The 20,972-nt window shown below is 40.6% G+C and overlaps 1 protein-coding gene and 1 long non-coding RNA gene across 2 annotated transcripts; one reads left to right on the forward strand and one right to left on the reverse strand.

Moving 5' to 3' along the window:
• Positions 1-1,155: 1,155 nt before the first annotated feature.
• LOC137027563 (uncharacterized) lies at positions 1,156-2,858 on the reverse strand. Its single transcript, XR_010896052.1, has 3 exons — positions 2,399-2,858; positions 1,257-1,396; positions 1,156-1,179 (listed from the first exon to the last, which is right to left on the reverse strand). It is a non-coding gene; the product is annotated as an uncharacterized lncRNA (long non-coding RNA).
• Positions 2,859-3,885: 1,027 nt separating this feature from the next.
• On the forward strand, positions 3,886-19,305 carry LOC137029208 (calpain-2 catalytic subunit-like). The gene is made up of 21 exons (XM_067398761.1): positions 3,886-4,169; positions 5,208-5,277; positions 8,388-8,506; positions 8,701-8,834; positions 9,043-9,211; positions 14,008-14,091; positions 14,175-14,260; positions 14,339-14,413; positions 14,494-14,654; positions 14,748-14,917; positions 15,431-15,442; positions 16,883-17,094; positions 17,333-17,369; positions 17,526-17,591; positions 17,681-17,738; positions 17,855-17,919; positions 18,391-18,459; positions 18,562-18,640; positions 18,756-18,872; positions 18,983-19,041; positions 19,130-19,305. Exons 1-21 carry the CDS (start codon positions 3,933-3,935, stop codon positions 19,151-19,153), a joined length of 2,103 nt encoding a protein of 700 aa, XP_067254862.1. The 5' UTR covers positions 3,886-3,932; the 3' UTR covers positions 19,154-19,305.
• The last annotated feature ends 1,667 nt before the right edge of the window (positions 19,306-20,972 follow it).

Genomic DNA, 20,972 nt, shown 5'->3' on the forward strand with positions numbered 1-20,972 from the left:
TGTTCCACAACCACCTCCACACAGCTTGCAAAAGATGAAATATGCAGAGCAGCTGTGTGGCTTCAGGAAAGACCTGGGCTATAGCTCCCTTTTCTGCCTTTGAGTCATCTGTAAGAAACACACAAGGGCCTGCCTCACCTCTCCCTCCAAAGGCATCTTTTGTCAATAAGGACTTAAACAGCGTCAATCCCTCACTAACTGTCCTCTCATCTTCCGACTGGGTTATTACTATCCCAAGAGGAAGACCACCTGCACAGGTGTGTGTGAGAAGGAGAAACACCCTGCAGTTCTCCTGGTCCATGTTACCAGAAGAATCCATAAAACACATCTCTCCACTATTGGAAAGACTGTGTGTTTGTTTCATCAAAGGTGAACAAATGGCTACAAGTGGTGTTCCTGCTGAAGACATTCCAAGCTTTGCACAACTGTCATCACATGCTGCATTGTAGGATTTTACCTGCCTTTCCAAAGCTGCTAGCATTCCCTCCCCACTCTGCTCTCCAAACTCCTGCTTATTAACCTTCTGATACAGTCTGCAAATGAAATTATTTTTTTGAACTACATATGTCTGTCAAAGCTACTGATTTTACTTTGTAGACCTAGTACAATTTCACATACCTGTAGCAAAACTGAAGGTCTGGGCAAAGGGCACGGTTGGCTGAGGCATATAGTTGTTGCCATGCTCAGCCAGCAGGTCACTTTTAAGTACAGCCAGAGCTGATGTTGGGCTGTGCCCGATCTCAAACAACTGCGTCAGGGACTCTATTGCCTTGGCCCCTACATCCCTGTGTCTCAGTGCCTCCGCAACAAAGATGTTATGATTATGTCAACGCTATCTCACGACCAATTCGTACTTATTCTACGAGGTGGCTATTTCGTATAAATTCATACGACCTCACTCGTGCGAATTCGTACGATTTGTCTAAACCCCACTGACGGTTAGGTTTAGGGGCGGGGTTTGGGGTAGGTCATTCGTATGAATTCATACGAATTTGTCAACTCGTAAAATACATACGATTTAGCAAAAAACGTATGAATTAGTACGAGTGAGGTCGTATGAATTCATACGATTTAGCCACCTCGTAAAATACGTACGAATTGCCGTGAGATCGGGTTGGATTATGTACATTATACAAATGCACAGAAGTTGGGTAGGTGGGTATATGGGGATCATTGCTCCTGAAAAATAAAAACAAATCTCACAAAGCAGCTGGCAAAAACACTTATTTTATCTCATCTTCATATTTCTAACTCACCTACTAGATCCTCCCCTTTTGTCTACAGCCTTCACCAGAGTGCAAACCATTTTTGCCTCACAGCATGTATTTTTTGACAACCGTCTTTGATTAGCCGTGCCTGATCGAACACAAACATTGTGCTGGCACCTATAATGAGCCTACAGATAGATATAGATCAAATATGAATGTTTAAATATACAGAACTGTGCGCAAATCTTCGGCATGTTAGATTTTATTTAGTCATTTATATCTGTTGTATTAGTGTGCCAGTAAAAGGAAAAAAAAAAAAGTTTACATTTCTAAACTTTCATTTTGCCATCAATTGTTATAATAATAATAATAATAATAATTACTACCACCAATTTATTTATCTAGGAAAACATAAAATTGTGATGCATCTCTTCTTCCAGAGAGTCCTGGCTGACAATGACAGCAACAACAAATAAGCCAATGAGATTTTTTGTATTCACAAGGAGTCCAACACAGAGTTCTGATCTCACCATCATCATCGAGTCTGACTGGGATTACATGAGACAAAAAACTGAGACTGATTAAATCCTGTGGCAACATCTCTAATACTCATCTACCTGCAAAGCCGAAAAATGTAAAAATGTGTATGCATTTGAGAAAAATGCTGTAAATTGAGGATGTTTGAAAAAAATTCATAAATAAATGTTTTATTATTGTTTTAGATTTTATTGTTTTTAGATTTGCAGGTAGATTTCTCCAAGTGTATTAGAGATGTTGCCACAGTTTATTTTTCTCTTTATGCAATCCCAGATGGACTACATTATGGACTACATTATCTATGTGCGAACCATACCATTCTGGACTCGCTGTGCATACGAAAATCCACTTGTCCTAGGGTTGTGTAAATACTGGAGCCTACAGATGTCCAGTCCATCACAGGGATACAAATCTCACTGAACTAGTACAATTAATGGTAAAAGGAAAGTTTGAAAATGTTAACTGATATTTCTTACTGGCACACTAGTGAAATATATAATTGTCTTAAGATTTAGGTGAAGAATCTAATGTGCCTTTTGCACAATACAGTACTGTGTGTTAACACCATTTAGACTACTGTAAAGACATTTTCAGTGTAACAAATTGTCCTACACTAATTAAGTGTAAAGATGAATGAACTGATTTTACATTACCTTATAAAGCACACGTTGTCCCTTTCTTGGTTTCGTCACTGCCACTCTCCAACTCACTCCTGATGACTCACTAAGCTTTTTCACCCATTCCTTTACTTCACAACTTTCTGTTAGTGCAATTCTGAGCGACGCATCAAGTGTGGTCCAACTTTGATTGTGTAGTGCATGAACGATAGGCGCAGAAGTGATAGTTATACCCAGGAGGTAACAAGTTCTGTAAAAGTAAAAAGAAATTAGTCACCCTGCTACTTAACGCTGAGAGTTTGCCCATAAGCATTTTAACTGAGATGGCCTAGCGTTTAGACACACAAAGTTTTTTAAAACATAAATCATTATCAGAAAAGTGATGCATCAAATTAATTTAATTTAAATTTTTAACCCTAAGATGTACGGCTTGCTCTTCATCACAGCCAGAACAGGCGTAACGTTACTCCCCTGAGGGCGTCAGGTTGATCGAAATAAAGATAAGAGTAAAAATGAAAATTATAATAATAATACAAAAAACTCAAATTGAAACCTACAAATAACGTTACTTATGATAATAAAATGCAATTAAAAACAATTGGCAGGCTTATCTTACCGTTTGTCAGCGACGGATCCATCAACGGCCTTCATTATCGCCTCAGGTGACAATGTAACAGTGTTGACCAATGAAATCGAGCTAGAGACGTGAGTCAAGGCTGCGGGGTGGGGTTTTAACGTAAAGGGGCCTGGTTTGCGCTTAACTGGTTTGGGGAAAAAAATCACGCTTCTGCGCATGCCAGGGTTCCAAACTTTTTTTTTTTTTTACGTATTTTTTTACAGTCTATGGTATTGCGTAACGTGTGAGCGCCCATTCATCAGCCCATTTTGGCTTCAGTTCAATACGGTTCAATACAATGGAAGGAAGCGGCGTCGCGTCGTCCATCTTTTTTTACAGTCTATGGTTGAGAACCACTGGCGTAGAAGAAGACAGCAGCTGTCTTCTTCTACGTTTCTATCAAAAACTAATAAATTATAGTTTTTTATTTTAAAATAAAAGCGATTACAAAAATAAATGTTTACTGTTCATGTTTTTTTTATTGTATGGAAAAATCCCACTTAAAAAAAACAGACCGCCATTAAATTAAGGTATAGAAACTGCATTTCCAAAAGAAATCTATTCACTAGACAAAAACTGTCAAAACCAGCCCTGGTCTCCTAAAGAACAAAAGAAAGAAAAGAACAATAGAAACAAAAGAGGTCTGCATTTAGAGTATTGTAAGAGTGTATTGAGTCACACTTTACAGGACTCATGTTACAGTGCAATTACATTGGTAAGTACTAAAGTAGTGAAATGTATATACTTAAATTGCTTAAGTTTCCTTCACAGGGTTACATGATGCTAAACCAGTGTGAAAGCAACACCTGCCCCTATGCGCTGACAGGTGAGTGTGACTCCACCCTCATGTTTATCATACAGCGGCTCTCAGTATAAAATCAGCATCAGTCTCACACAAACACTCACACACTATAGACAAGCTTCAGAGACACTTGAGGACGACTACAGGGCAGCATGTCTAATATTGCAAAGGTTCTTTCTAGGAGGCAGGACAGAGGAGAAGGAGTGGGAACAAACGAGAATGCGATTCCCTACAACAAGCAGGACTATCAGAGCCTGAAGCAGGAATGTCTGGCAAAAAAAACCCTGTTCTGTGACCCGACCTTCCCTGCTGAATCCGACTCTCTGGGATACAACGAACTCGGGCGGTACTCCTTCAAGACCAGAGGAGTGGAGTGGAAGAGACCCAAGGTACTGTGATGTCCCTGTGTGAGTCTGTGTGGTTCTGGTAAACCCTACACGTTATAGGGATAAAATGTCCCCAGAAAGATAGCAATATTTGAAATCCTTGTCCTTGTGGGAACATTTTTGGTCCTCATGAGAAAAACAGCTTATAAATCACACAGAATGATGTAAAAATGCAGAAAGTTTTCTGTGAGGTTTAGTTTTAGGGGATAGAATATATAGGTTGTACAGTATAAAAATCATTATGCCTATGGAAAGTTCCCATAAAACATGGAAACCCAACATGTGTGTGTGTGTGTGTGCTTTCTTTACACAGGTGGAGTTTAGGTAAATATAAAGGCGTGTAATCTTTGTTTGTTTTATAGAATCTTAAAAAATACTTTTGTTATATACTTAATTTTGAAAAAAGTAAAATAAAAAAAGTAGTCAGGTTAATTCAAGACTATTAAGGTTAATTGAAAATATTAATATTAAATAACATTAAATATGAAGTATTTTTATATGGTTTTTGTCATCCTTGTGTTTTGTAGAATATACCTGACAGGACCTTTAAAAATTACTCTAGTTTTACCCAATTATCTAAATGTAAAAAAAAACAACTACTGTTTTAAGGTTAATTCTATATTACATATTTTAAATAATAACAGTATTAAAAAATAAAACCAGTTAATTTAGATGCTACCACATGAAACTAATTTTTAATTACATATTTTTGTAGTACATTTTGTAGTACATACAAAACATGTATTGTTCTGTGTGTGTGCATAGATATGCTCTCTATGGTAACTGACAGAAGCTCAGGTTACTATTCAGGTGTGAGGAGGATCTTTGTGTGTGTTTCTCTGTGTGTGTGTTGATACTTACAACAAGCATACTCTCTGCTCATTGGTATCTCTGTTTTTTCTTTTATGTATACACTAGCCACCACACAATTGTTCAAATGAACCTATTACATGCGTTGTTTGCTAAGAGCAAATAAAACATATTGTTATTCATGTGTAATAATATCAGCTCTAATTGTTCTCAATTTTCTGTTTTTTAAAGGAGCTGTGCTCAAACCCTGAGTTCATTGTGGACGGTGCCAAGCGGACAGACATCTGCCAGGGAGCTTTAGGTGAGAAAAGATCCTTTTGGTCACATTAGTGTTCAGGTGTGGCCTGTAGAGAAACACGATGAATCATTTATGATTTTCACTAACATGGTGGGCAGTGTAGGTGAAGACATTATTACTGATAAAAAAAAATAAAAAAAACATTCTGAATATGGCATTTCAGGTTCAGTTTAATTCAAATATCAAATGAAGTGTTTAGTTACCTGTATCTGCTGGTGTGTCTGTTTTATGTTGACTTGAGTACACTGTCCTCCACCCTAAACTCACACAGACTCATATTGTGCAGAGCTAACCACCATGACAAACAAATATAAATACTATATCAGAACAGATGCGACACATGCAGCTTCAATGATATTTAACACTATTAAAATGACAAATCAACACCATAGAGCCATTTTGTTTGTTCAAACAAAAAGAGATGTAAAATTGTACAGAGCCCCCAAGAGGACACGGTCATGGAAGAAATATGAGGAGGGAAAAAATTATATTTCAATGCAATGGAACTCTTTTCGTAATAGATCTCTTTTTGCAAAAGAATGCAAAAGTTTGTGCGAATGCAACACAAAAAGTAGGGCTGCAACTAACGATTATTTTGATAATCGATTAGTTAGCCGATAATTTCTTCAGTTAAACGATTAATAAAGAGCCCAGTTTTCTTTTTTTTAAATTTGTATTGACAAAACAAACTATTCCACATCCTGCCCAATGTTGTTGTTCAAACAAACATGCCAACTGAATGCTATGAAAACATATTGGTAATGTATATATCTTTATTCAAAAGAGCTATATCACAGTTTAAATCCCTACATTAAAAATGAAGATAATAATAAAGATGATAAAGAAAAACAAAAACACAAACTCAGTGTTAACAGATAAGAGGAATGTTCTGCAGGAACACACATTCACTCTGGACACAGTAACCTGTTACTGTCATTTCTTTATCCTGTAAATGTAAGAAACGTCTTACAATTATATTCAATTACACACTGTTATCCCTTTACAGTTACCACTCTCATAAAATACTTGAATTACATGTTGACTTCTAAACCTAAATTTAACATCCAACGCGCTGAATCAAAGACTACAGAATAACACAAGACGCGTCACTCATTGTTTTGATGGGAGGAAGCGCAATGCGCAATATGGCAGAATAAGACCCGCCTTCTAAATAAGAGCCAATCGCCAATTGGTAAAGTCATTGCGTCACTGCAGTGGCTGTTAGAAGCGGTGCCCAAGGAAGTCGACCGGAAGTTGAAGTCGGCCGCGTGCCGCCATCTTGTAGCAGAACTTCACTTGCGTTAGCATCCCATTGACTCCCATTCATTTTGGCGTCACTTTGACAGCGAATAACTTTACATCTGGGGCGTTTAAAGACTCCATTTGTCCATTATTTATTTCTAAACATACACGACAATGTATAAAGGGCTCCATTACCTTCTATGTTACATTATGGCCCCGTAGAAACAGTTTTTTGTAAAAATAGGCTAACGATTGCGTCATAACCACTCGACTCTTTTGCACAGTAGAGAAATTACCGTACAGACAGGAGGAGAAGCTCGCAGGCAATAGTATGCATTAATTTAATATGGCGTACTGGCATTACATTTTAAAATACTATACAAACTAATTAATCAGAATACTTACTCCTGCTCACTCACGCCAAAGAACTCTCCGCTCAAGCTCGCCGTCTCTGCAAGATTAACGATGGCAGTTTTCACGCACAGCTACTAGAAAATTTACATCTGTCAGACAGGTTGCTGACGTCATCAAGCTTAGTTTGAGTCTGCGCGTCAGAAACGGAAGTGCTAAAAATCACTAAAAATGGGCTTCACTTGTCTCAATTGAGTTCCAATGGGGTCGCTGTGTCCATTTCTTTTACTTTCTATGGTTAGAAGCTCCGGTTCCTAGAAATAGTCAGACGCGCGCCTCCGAAATGAGACACAAGAGACGCGCGTTTAGGACTGCGCATGCGCATTAGCTTGATCCATCCTGAAAAATAAATTTTTTTGTCATGATTCGAGCTTTTAGAAATAAAATTTATGAGACAGTTGTCAGATTTCATTGGTGATTTCAAATATGAAATTTAATCGAAAGCTTGTCAAACAACTTTTTTAGAAGTTGATGTTTCTCCCTTCAAAAAAATAGGAGCTGCACTTAAATGCCCGAGAGGCGTTTCAAAGATGGCCGCCGAGTAAAATGACTTGTCTTAAAATGACTTTGGCTGAATCTTAATTGTCTTCCTCTCTATGCGTCTGGTCTGTTTGACGCACATATGCATTTAACACACAAACACATTAAACAGCACTATCTGTCAAAGCGCCTGACAGGGCAAGCCATGTTTAACATTACGCTAATGCATCAGCTTGAAACTTAAACAGAATTCTCATGTTTTGGGCAGCTTGGATCACGTACCTTTCCCGCAGCAGCTCACTCCGTTTCCTACACTATTTTTAGATGCATTTTGTCCATGGAAATGCGTTATTCAGTGCTGTAATTTGACACGACTAGCGGAAGTTTTCCGTGCACGGTGGGCAGACACAACCATAATGACATGCATTGTCGAGGATTTTCATTATCGATTATTATCGATTAGTTGTTGCAGCCCTACACAAAAGTTGTAACGCAAAATTTTTGCAAGAGAATGCAAAAGTTGTGCGAGTGAATGAAAAGTTTCTTCGGGGAAATGCAGTTTCTTGGGCGAACGTAAAATCTGCAAGAGAACGCAAGGGTTTTGCGAGCAAATGCAAAAGCATTGAAATATGGAGAATGTGATGTGGGAGGAAATACATTCTCAAGTTTTAGTGGTAGCTCAAGCATGAGCAACAATATGAGTGATTCTAGTTTTAGTAACAGCTAATTAAAGTTACCTCACACTACAAGTGCTGTGGAAAAACATGGGAGTGGTCAAGTCTTAAGCTTGAAGGTTGTAGGTTCAAACCACACAATGGTTGATCCATTAACCATGACCATTGAGCAAGACATACACCCAGGATACTCCTTGAGAAAAACGCTGAAGCCTAGGTTGATCCTGCAAGACTATCAGTGTACTAGAAGTTAGTTTGCATAAAATAGGCATAATAAATACCTAATTACGTTTGATACATTGGCAGGTGACTGCTGGTTGCTGGCAGCCATTGCATCTCTGACTCTGGATAATGAGATTCTGGAACGTGTAGTTCCACCTGGACAGAGTTTTACGGAGAATTATGCTGGCATCTTCCACTTTCAGGTCAGAACATACAAACAAACTGACTCACACTGAAGTTCTATGGATTTAAAATCAAATTTAAACCTGGGGGAAAAAAGTCTGGTTTCAGACTTTTGGACTGCATTCAAGTACTTCTAACGATGCAATATATGATCATATAATTTCAGTGATAAAGCTTCACTGTCAGACTGATGGTGTTGTTCTCGTCTCTTCAGTTCTGGCAGTATGGTGAATGGGTGGACGTGGTCATTGATGACCGTTTGCCCACCAGAGACGGGAAGCTGCTGTTTGTTCACTCTGCCGAGGGCTCTGAGTTTTGGAGCGCTCTGCTGGAGAAGGCCTATGCAAAGTGAGTGTGCGTGTTTATTCATCATAATCTACCTGCTACTACTTACCTGAACTGCATTGTTGAACAATATGAAACTGGGTCACCCGAAACACTTGGTAAACACTGTGCCTACTGTACAACCACAGCCTTCAAAACACACAATGTTCATACAACGTCACATATCCATGACATACTAACCAGTGACTCAGATTTCTACCATATTTTAAAGGGTAAATGGCTCATATGAAGCTCTGACAGGAGGTTCGACCACTGAGGGTTTTGAGGATTTCACCGGAGGCATCGCTGAGATCTATGAGCTGAGCAAAGCTCCTCCGTACCTGTTTAACCTCATGCAGAAAGCACTGACGCTGGGCTCATTACTGGGCTGCTCCATTGATGTAAGTCTTATTCCACTTCTGTTGGCTTTCTTTTTGTTGCATTTTGAGCTGCTATAGCTTCTCTATGGCAATAATAACTAGTGATTAATACATAACAATGTGCAAGTCTTCAGATAAATGTTTTGTTGGAGCTGTGGTCTACTTAACAAACACACTTTAGACACCTAAGCTCTTATTTACGAATATCCAGATTAAAGGATACTTGTGAGACCGAACAATTTGAATGTGCTACAAGGATGTTTTGCAGGCGACTTACTAAGAATACTTTCCACATATGCAAATAGGCTCACCCATATTTAAAGGAGAATTTTGTGTGTGGAAATATGAAATGTTAGTTCACTCGTGGCTCACACTAAATACCAGGAGTTTCAAAAGTGACAATTAATATCATTGCTGTAATAGATAATTAAGGATACACATATATGAACATTTTGGCTGATAATGATGAAAATACTAATATATAGTATATGTACATGTAGTAATATATATGTACACACACTGCTGTTCAAAAGTTTAAAATCAAAGATTTTTTAACGTTTTTGAAAAAAAAGTATCTTATGCTAATGAAGGATGTTTTTATTTGATCAAAATACAGTAAAACAGCAATATTTAAATAATAGTATTAAAATCAAAATAATAGTTTTCTATTTCGAATATATGTTAAAGTCCCCCTGTAGTGAAAATCAAGTTCCCTTTCAGTCGGTCACGTTCGACGTACGTCAGTAGTGACCGACGAATTGGGATATCGCTTAGAGAGCCCTATCAGCTTCGTGTAAACTAAAACAAGCCAATGGAATTGGCGTGCGATATTTGCATAATGCTCACCGCCTCCGTCAGGTGTATATAAATAGGAAGCAGATGCAATCGCACTCTGTCTTTCGCTTCAGAGCCATACAGTGGTGTCCTATTTTCAGAAGACTCCTTTCTTCGTTAGAAACTAAACTGCCTCAGAAGAGGATTCTCAGCAGCCGTGTGTGCTGGTAGTTACGGCGCTTCAGCGAGGTCGCGAGCTTCCGAGGAGCCGAGCTATAAGCTCTCAAACTGCTGTTTTCACAGCAACAGGCCAAGAGTGAAAGTGTGTGTGTTGCGATTTGGGCCGGTTCCTCGGTGTGTCCAGGGAGTGGTGTACCTGGCACATCGCGTCACTCCCTGTGTGCTTCAGCACGAGCGAGTTGACTGTTTCCCCTTCTAAAAGAGCTTTACAGACGAACCCTGACAGTATGTCATTTCGTCTGTGCGTTAATGGGTGCGGTCGTTCCCTGGTCCCTGCTGATGGGCACAATCGTTGCATCTCGTGTTTGGGCGTTCAGCACGCTGAAGCAGCGTGGTTCTACAGCCCCTACTTCATTGTACCAAAAAAGGGCGGTGGGCTACGGCCAATCCTGGATCTGCGCGTCCTGAACCGGTATCTTCACAGGATGCCGTTCAAAATGCTCACGCAGAAGCGCATTTTCGAATGCGTCCGTCCCCGGGATTGGTTTGCAGCAGTAGATCTGAAGGACGCGTACTTTCATGTCTCGATTCTGCCTCGACACAGACCCTTCCTGCGGTTTGCGTTCGAGGGTCGGGCATATCAGTACAAAGTCCTACCCTTCGGGCTGGCCCTGTCACCCCGCGTCTTTACGAAGGTTGCGGAGGTGGCCATTGTTCCCCTCAAGGAACAGGGCGTTCGTATTCTCAACTATCTCGACGACTGGCTGATCCTGGCCAGCTCACGAGAGCAGTTGTGCGAACACAGGGACATGGTTTTAGCTCACCTCAGCCGGTTGGGTCTTCGGGTCAACTGGGACAAGAGCAAACTCGTCCCCGGGCAGAGGAACTCTTATCTCGGTCTCGAGCTAGACTCGGTTGCACGGACTGCACGTCTCACCGAGGCGCGCGTCCAGTCGGTGTTGAACTGCCTGAGCTCGCTCAAGCGCAGGACAGCGGCCCCACTGAAAGACTTTCAGAGGCTCCTGGGGCATATGGCATCTGCAGCCGCGGTCACGCCGCTCGGATTGCTCCATATGAGGCCGCTTCAACACTGGCTCCGGGGCCGGGTCCCGAGATGGGCGTGGCAGTGCGGCACGCTCCGTGTCCCCGTGACACCGAGCTGCCGTCGCACCCTTGTCCGGTGGTCGGACCCTTCGTTCCTGCGGGCCGGAGTACCCCTCGAACAAGTGTCCAGGCATGCTGTGGTCTCCACAGATGCCTCTGCCACAGGATGGGGGGCCACGTACAACGGGCATGCAGTGGCGGGCCTTTGGACGGGGCCTCAGATGCATTGGCATATCAATTGCCTTGAGTTGCTAGCGGTACGTCTTGCGCTGGCCCGCTTCAAGAAGCTGTTGTCAGACAAGCACGTTCTAGTCCGCTCAGACAGCACTGCGGGCGTTGCGTACATCAACCGTCAATGTGGTCTACGCTCCCATCGCATGTCGCAACTCGCCCGCCATCTCTTGTTGTGGAGTCAGAAGCATCTGAGGTCCCTTCGGGCCACTCATGTCCCAGGTGTGCTCAACCGTGCAGCCGACGAGCTGTCACGGCAGCCTCCACTTGCTGGCGTGTGGCGGCTCCACCTCCAGGTGGTTCAGCTGATTTGGCAGCATTTCGGCGAGGCCCAGGTAGACCTGTTTGCCTCCCCAGAAACTGCCCACTGCCAGTGGTTTTATTCCCTGACCGGCGGCACGCTCGGCACGGATGCCCTGGCACACAGCTGGCCCCCGGGTCTGCGCAAATATGCGTTCCCCCAGTGAGCCTTCTCGCACAACTCCTGTGCAAGGTCAGGGAGGACAGGGAGCAGGTTCCGTTAGTGGCTCCGTACTGGCCCACTCGGTCCTGGTTCTCGGACCTCATCCTCCTCGCGACAGCCCCTCCCTGGCCGATTCCTCTGAGGAAGGACCTCCTGACTCAGAGACGGGGCACCCTGTGGCACCCGCGTCCCGATCTATGGAACCTCCACGTGTGGTCCCTGGACAGGATGCGGAGGTTCTGAGTGATCTCCCGCAAGCGGTCGTAGACACCATCACTTCCGCTAGAGCTCCTTCCACTAGGAGTCTCTATGCGCTGAAGTGGAACCTGTCGAGTTCCTCCGCCTCCCCCTTCGGCTCGGACATTGCGGAGTGTCTGATGCTAGGCCTACATCCGTCGCTGATGCTGTCTGTTGGCTGGGGCCCATATGTCGTGACCCCTCTACGTGAGCGATCCCATATGTGTAATTATCCACGGTTTAAAACTCCCTACGGCGAGTCCGTGTCTTTCCCTTAGCAGAGCCAGCTCTGCTGTCACCTGTCAGATGAGTCTCCCCCTAACCAGGTGGAGCCATCCCAGGGACTCCATATGCGTACTGCCCCTCGGGCCAGTCCATATGTGTATTCCCACGTAAACTCCTCCCCCATTGGGTAGGTAGTGGCCTCCGCAGCGTCCCCTATGGGTTCGCTTCCCCAGTGTAGTCTAGTTTACTTAGTGGGTAGTGGTTAGACAGCAGTAAACTTTCTCGGCGTGGGCTCGCCCCCTTCTCCGTCCAGCCGGTGCTATGGGCGGCTGAGCTTGCGCTGGGCACTGGAAGGGGTTTCGTAACTGTGGCGCTTTAGTTGGGATCCCAATTCGTCGGTCACTACTGACGTACGTCGAACGTGACCGACTGAAAGGGAACGTCTCAGTTACGTATGTAACCCTTGTTCCCTGAAGGAGGGAACGGAGACGTACGTCCCGTCGCCACAGTTTCTGTAACCTCGCTGTAGCGCGGACACCAGTTGTCTCCTCAGCGAAAAACAGAGTGCGATTGCATCTGCTTCCTATTTATATACACCTGTCGGAGGCGGTGCGCATTATGCAAATATCGCACGCCAATTCCATTGGCTTGTTTTAGTTTACACGAAGCTGATAGGGCTCTCTAAGCGATATCCCAATTCGTCGGTCACTAGTGACGTACGTCTCCATTCCCTCCTTCAGGGAACGAGGGTTACATACGTAACCGAGACGTTTTTAATATTGTTTATATGTCTGTGGTGTTTTTAATATGCTTTAAGACAAACCATGTGCAAATTCATAAGTCAACACCATTGCTAAGTATTTTGTCTTTAAAACTGCTGTGATCTAAAGACAGTTTCAAAAATACAGTTTGAAATCGCTAGTGTTTCTGACATCACAAACTCCCATGTAACCAATCATGTCAACGTGCTGGCGGGCTTTAACATATCGTTAACTATGACCGCTCTGATGCAAGGGAGTCATGTAACATTAGCAACACATTATTATCTGTTTGATAACATAGTCAAGCAAATTATGTTACTTACTGTTATGTGTCCGACGTTGTAAAAAGCGATACCATTGTGCAGCGTTTACCTCAGTAAGTTGAGTAAGAGGGGGTGGGGCTAATTGGCATATTCATTTAAAAAACATATAAATATGTCATTTTGGAGTTTTAAGGGATGAAATTATTGACTACGGGGGACTTTAAAATGTTATTTTTACTCCAGTCACATGATCCTTCACAAGTCATTTTAATATGCTGATTTGATGCTCAAGAAACATTTCTGATTATTATCAATATTGAAACTGTTGCACGGCATAATATATTTTGTTTTTGTTTTTTTCAGGATTCTTTGATGAATAGAAAGTTCAAGAATGAACACTTTTGTAACTTTATAAATGTCTTTTTATTACTTTTGATTTGTTTAATGCATCCTTGCTGAATAAAAGTATTCATTTCTTTAAAAAAATCTTATGGTAGTGCCATTGCTCTCATGTGGGAAATACAGGTTTGAACTAGCTACAGTTTTTATCATTAAAATCATATTTTAATTATTGAGCAGATTACCAGTTCATATGAGACGGAGGCGGTGACAAGTCTGAAGCTGGTGAAGGGTCATGCCTACTCCGTCACGGGCGCAGAGGAGGTCAGATATCGCCACTGATGCTGAAATATGGATTTGATGGGAATAATCTGAAGGAGCTCTAATTATTGTCACCTTACATGCAGGTTCACTTCAGAGGCAATCTGGTTCAACTGGTGCGTATCAGGAACCCGTGGGGTCAGGTGGAGTGGACGGGTGCTTGGAGTGATAAGTGAGTTCCCTAAACAGATCGTACTCCTTCAACATCGGTCTTGAGAGTCCTGTAAAATGTTTCCCATCTTTTCCTCAGTTCCAAAGAATGGGATAGCGTCAAACCAGAGGAGAAAGCGAAACTGGATTATTCAGCTGAAGATGGAGAGTTCTGGTAAGAGAACTTCAGCTCTTTAGCCTTTTAACCCTCAACATTGTAACAAATAACTTGAATAATCTTCCTCATCCTGTCAGGATGGCGTATTCTGACTTCATAGAGCAGTTCTCGAAGTTGGAGATCTGTAATCTGACTCCAGACACTCTTTCAAGTGACAATGTGAGCCGGTGGAACTACAACCAGTTTGAAGGAAACTGGAGGGTGGGCTCCACTGCAGGGGGCTGCAGGAACAACCCAGGTATATTGAATCAACCTGAATGTGCTTGAAACCAGATTTGGTTTTAAAGTTGTTTTTGTTGCACCATCCAATCATTTGGTTTTTCTTCTCCAGCTACATTCTGCTCAAACCCTCAGTTTGTGATCAAGCTGGAAGATGCAGATGATGATCCTTATGATGGCGAAAATGGATGCACATTCCTTGTGGGTCTGATGCAGAAAGATAGTCGTAAAGACAAGCGGTTTGGACGAGACCTGAACACCATTGGCTTTGCTATTTATAAGGTAATTGGTTACATAATGCCATTGAAACTAGAAACAACTCTCAACACCAAAAACAACTTCACAACCAACAGTACCACTAACCTTGCAAACACTTTTTCAGCTGTCTTGGTTCTAAAAGTGTATTTCCAAGTCATTTTCTCCATAAAGATTAAAAACAACTTCAAGAAAGATTCATTAACCAAACCAACCTGCTAAGATTAATCGCAAAATTACAGAATTTTATTTGAAACTGTATCATTAGTAATGCAGTTCTTCACCTGTTTGATTACTAAAGATTTTTAGTAATGTTAAAGATTTTTGTGATGTTGAAATATTGATTAAAAGCCTCGTAGTTCTGTCTGGAAATGTAAAAAATACCTCTGTGGAGAATGTAATTTTGCTTCCAGAACCGGAACACATTATACAACACATTTTTCCATTAACATTATTATTTAATTTTTTAATTTTTTTTTTTATTGTGAAAATGTATGAATTTGAACATTGAATAATATAATATTCTTTGATGTTTTTCAGGTTCCAGATGAGGTGCGTATAAGCTCTATATGTTTTGTACATAAGAGTAGCTGGACAACACAAATGTAACCGGTCGTTCTTTCATTTATCCATTACTACGGAGCCCCTGAAGGGGCAAGGTGATGCTAAAAAAATGAGATTGAAGGAAAAAACTATATTTCAGTGCCTTTGCATTCCTTGTAAAACTCTTTCCTTTTGGGAGGGAATGCAAAGTTTCTTGGGGGAAAGCAATCCTTTTTCTAGGAGAATACCAGTTTTCTTGGGGGTACGTAGTCCTTTGGAAGAGAATGCAAAGTTTCTTGGGGGAGCGCAATCCTTCGGGAGAGAATGCAAAATATCTCAGGAAAACGCAAAATTTCTCTGCGGAGCGCACTCCTTTGGTAGAGAACGCAGTTTCTTGGAGGAGTGCATTCCTTTGGGAGAGAACGCAATGTTTCTCTGGAGAACGCAAAGTTTCTTGTAGGAGCACAATCCTTTGGGAGAGAACGCAATGTTTCTCTGGAGAACGCAAAGTTTCTTGGAGGAGCGCAATCCTTTGGGAGAGAACGCAATGTTTCTCTGGGGAACGCAAAGTTTCTTGGAGGAGCGCAATCCTTTGGGAGAGAACGCAATGTTTCTCTGGGGAACGCAAAGTTTCTTGTAGGAGCACAATCCTTTGGGAGAGAACGCAATGTTTCTCTGGAGAACGCAAAGTTTCTTGTAGGAGCACAATCCTTTGGGAGAGAACGCAAAGTTTCTCTGGGGAATGCAAAGTTTCTTGGAGGAGCGCAATCCTTTGGGAGAGAACGCAATGTTTCTCTGGGGAACGCAAAGTTTCTTGGAGGAGCACAATCCTTTGGGAGAGAACGCAATGTTTCTCTGGAGAACGCAAAGTTTCTTGGAGGAGCACAATCCTTTGGGAGAGAATGCATTGTTTCCGGGGGAACGCAATTCTTTGGGAGAGTATTTGGAAGTTTCTTGCGGGTACACAATCCTTTTTTCGAGAGAACGCAAAGATTATCGGGGGAATGCAATCTTTTGGGAGAGAATGCAAAGTTTCTCATGGGAGCACAATCGTTTTGGAGAGAATGCAAAGTTTCTCTGGGAAACACAAAGTTTACCAGGGAACGCAATTCTTTGGGAGAGTACTCAGAAGTTTTTTGCGGGAACACAATCCTTTTTTAGAAAGAATGCAAAGTTTCTTGGGGGAGTGCAATCCTTTTTTTGAGAGAAACCAGTTTCTCAGAGGAGCGCAATCCTTTGGGAGAGAACGTAAAGTTTCTCTGGGGAACGCAAAGTCTCTAAGGGGAACACAATCCTTTGGGAGAGAATACAAAAGTTTTGTGAGCAAATGCAAAAGCATTGAAATATAATTGTCCATTCCATCTTACATTTTTTCCATCACCATATGGAACAACCTTTTCAAGTTTTCAGATATTTTCGGAATTTTATCCATCTGTGTTTGTGTTGCAGTTAAAGGGTCGCAACAATATTCAACTCGGTCCTGATGTACTGCTGCGTCAGCGGTCCGTTGCAGGGAGCAACACCTTCATCAATCTGCGAGAGATAAGCGAGCGCTTCAAACTGCTTCCTGGTGAATACGTCATCATCCCCTCCACTTTCGAGCCGCATCGCAAGGGAAGCTTCGTACTCCGTGTGTTCACAGAGAAAGAGGCTGCTGCCAGGTTAGTTCTGAGTGTGTAAAAAACAGTGTAAATGGTTCTAGTTTTAGACCACATGGTGACGATGTTGCACAGGTCCTGTTTTGTCTACTCTAGAGTTGATCGTAACACTAAAACATCTGTTTGCTCTGTGTTTGTGTCTGTTTTTAAATCAGAACAAATAAATCACAATTGTTCTTTAAACATTCTTGTATTTGCACCCAAATGTATGATGGATGTAATTCTGAATTCGTCCCTGCAGCCCAATGGATGCAGAGATCAGTGCAGATATTAAAAAGGTGAATTTCATTTATCATTTACAAACATAGCGTATATTATACATATATATATATATATATATATATATATATATATATATATATATATATATATATATATATTTTTTTTTTTTTTTTTTTTTTTTTTCATTTAAAGAACACTTTTTTCTTTTCCAGCAATACATATCCGAGAGTGATGTGGACCCACATTTCAAACACCTTTTCAATAAGGTTGCTGGAAACGTAAGTCACATGACATCATTTTCAGTTTTGGGTCATTATCAAAAATTATATATTTTCCCAGTATGCATGATCTTGTATTTTCTCTGCAGGACTCAGAAGTATCTGTGACTGAACTCCAGAAGATCCTGGACAGTGTTGTCTCGAAACGTAGGAAAACACTATTATTCACATAAATGTATAGATATTTGCATTTAAAAGCCCCTTGAAATGGTTTAACAATCTGTTCTGTTCATTCTCACAAAGTTTTGTGCTTTTTCACACAGGAACTGATCTGAAAACAGATGGATTCAGTATGGAAACCTGTCGCCAGATTATCAGCCTGCTAGATGTATCCTTACCTCACTGGATGATATGAATAGATAGATAGTTTTTATCAGCCAAACCTCTATGTCCCTAAATATTTTCTTGAAGTACCCCCTTAGATTTTCAGTTAAATTTCAATGATTCTTATATTCTTATATTTCAGCACATTCGCATGTTCACGTTTCTCTGATTTCGGATGACTATTTCCATTCCTGATTATTTTCATATATCTTATATAATTTTTTTTAAATAGTTTTTGTAAGAGTTTTTGTTTTAAAAATGTTTATTTGTTTTGATTGTGCATTTTATGATTTAATTATTAGCTTTTCATCAACTCACAATATGCCTGCAAACCTCATTTTGGAATTTAAAACACGGATTATCTAAATGTTTTAAGGGTGCTTTAAGATTCTCAACACTAGCATTCTTCCATTGTACGACCGCAGCAAACAAATTAATCATCATAATCCTGCTATAACCTTTGACCTCAGTTCAGAGAGATGGCAGCGGCAAACTTGGCCTTGTGGAGTTTCACACATTGTGGACAAAGATCCAGAAATATTTGGTATAATATTTCAGATCAATTTTGGTATAATATTTCAGATCAATTTCATCATTTTTAGTGATGTTTATTAATGAATGTGGATTTTCTGTTGTACCTCACCAGGAAATTTTTAAGAACCGGGATTCAGACAACTCGGGCACTATGAGTTCCCATGAGATGAGAGATGCCGTGAAAGAAGCAGGTAATGAGTCTATGGTTAGACAGTGAATTAAGAATACATTTCTTCTAAAAGTGTGTAATAGCATATAGATCATAATATAGAGTGAAATAATGCTTGTATGTGTTTTCCTTTACAGGGTTCCAGCTGAACAACGAAGTACTTCAGGTGATAATCTCACGTTATGCGAATCAGCAGTACGCCATTGACTTTGATTGCTTCGTCAGCTGCCTGATTCGCCTGGAGATGCTCTTCAGTAAGTTTTAAGTTTTATCCAGAATGTTTTAAATGACTGGAAATAAATTTAATTATGACAGTTTGTTTATAAGTGTTTAACTGTAACGTTTTCGTCTGTGCTCTACACAGAAATGTTTAAAACGTTCGATAAGAAGAACACCGGGAAAATCGAGCTGGATATCCTGCAGGTGATGCACAAGTGTGAACACGGACGTTGATTTCTGTATCTCCTCAATGTAGCGTTATCATTTACAGATGTGTTGTTTTGTGTTGCAGTGGCTCTGCTTGGCTCTCAGTTGAAAATCTGCTTACCATAATTGCACAAGAAGTCCATTCATTTCCTGCAGTTAAACTAAGGAGGCAGACCAGGAATACACTAAATGGGGGTTGCTTGAGTAAAATCAACTATATGGGTATTAGCTAAACTTTGAATTGCTTTCAAAATGCAATATGTTTATGGTGCTTATCTGCTGAAAATAAACCATTTGCAATAATAAAGATGACTATTTTTCACATTTTTCATATTTACAAAGTCCTGTTTACAAATAATTACCATAGTTTCCACCAAAATAACATAGTACATTGTTTCTAAACTAATAACTCAGCCATAGAGTGGCCCAGATCTGAATTAAAGACAAGGGGCCACACATGAGCCATTACTGGCCCGTGTCTCAGCCAATTACTAACCCATAACTGGCCCATAACAAAAGGTTTGATTATTGGTACTGATTCTAAGCCTTAAGTAAACCAGAACCCCAAAAATGGAGCCGCACTTGAGCTTTATCTACTGTTAAAGGAGACCTATAATGCCCCTTTTACAAGATGTAGTATAAGTTCTGAACGGTTAGTGGATACATGTATGTAGTTGCTGTGGAGTTGATTCAACTCATCGACTAGCATGTGCCGTCATGTTAATCTTTTGTGCAAATCCAGCATTGAATTGACTCTCGTTTGTGAAGCAGTCTGGCGTAAAATGACGGCATGGCAACAACACTCTACTACAACAACACTTCCTCTTCTCTAAAGCAGCCAAACATGCCCTCACTCCCTTTGTTGCATGTTTCCGGGGGCAGGGAAACTGGTTGTAGTCCCTGTTGTAGTCCTTAAACTGCAAATTATTTAAAAGAAAATATCTCACATTGCATTGAACTTTGTAGATGTTGTTTAAGTTCCAACAGCAACTATTTAAAGTTACCCACCCCCCTTAAAAAAAAAAAAAAAAAAAAAACTCAGACAGAAACCCTTTAAATCTCAACAGAACATTAAACACTCTCTCAGAATCCAGACTTTGTCTTTCATACAAAAGTTGTTATTGAGAAGTAACAGGTTTAGATGTTGATGTTTTATTGAAAATAATAACGTTTGAAGTCACCATTATGGTGGTCAGTGTTTGCTTTTGTTGGACTCTTGCCGCTTTTATATTAGGTTTTCTCTGGCTGCTATAGCAAAAAATGGAAGAGAAAATCTGATCAGATGACAGACACTTTTAAGTGATGACGTAGTCATCATTTAGTGGCCTGATTCACTGATACTAGAGTCTAATCTTTAATTTCACATGCCAGTACTACTGCAGAAATTCCTGCAGTGACAGATTGTCATAATACTGATGCCGCAATATCACAGTAGTACTACTGTAAATCATGTGAAATGAACTGCTAATGTACTCAGAGATTTGACTTTAAGTGATATCAGTGAATCAGGCCACGTAATGATGACGATATCATCACCAGTATGTGACCAACATCATCTGATAAGATTTTCTCCTGCATTTTTTTTACCTTAACAAACGTGTATCAGAAACACCCACAGTTAAAGCAGGAAAAGAAAAACTTATATTAACAAGTCAAATGTCAAGAGCTCGACTAAAACAAACACCAGCCTTCCTGTTTTACATTGATTTTTTTTTTTTTTTTTTTTTGCTTTTAGTTTGTTACAAAAATGTATGTATTATTTAAAATAATTTATAAAAGACTTATGGTTTGCAAAAAGCCCACTTATTCTTATACTTTATGTTATTTCACTAATAAAATAAATATTTTTTTAATATTATTTTTTTACATCTCAAAATGTGATTCTTAAAATAAAAACAAAACAAACAAATAGGCTACACTAATTTTCA

Source organism: Chanodichthys erythropterus, chromosome 10 (assembly GCF_024489055.1).
Source record: "Chanodichthys erythropterus isolate Z2021 chromosome 10, ASM2448905v1, whole genome shotgun sequence".
Taxonomy (NCBI): Eukaryota; Metazoa; Chordata; class Actinopteri; order Cypriniformes; family Xenocyprididae; genus Chanodichthys; species Chanodichthys erythropterus.

Coding starts and splice junctions, on each gene's coding strand:
- LOC137029208 (XM_067398761.1), top strand. CDS start 3,933: ATGTCTAATATTGCAAAGGTTCTTTCTAGGAGGCAGGACAGAGGAGAA. Junction 4,170..5,207: donor TGGAGTGGAAGAGACCCAAG/GTACTGTGATGT, acceptor TGTTTTTTAAAG/GAGCTGTGCTCAAACCCTGA. Junction 17,920..18,390: donor AGATTATCAGCCTGCTAGAT/GTATCCTTACCT, acceptor ACCTCAGTTCAG/AGAGATGGCAGCGGCAAACT.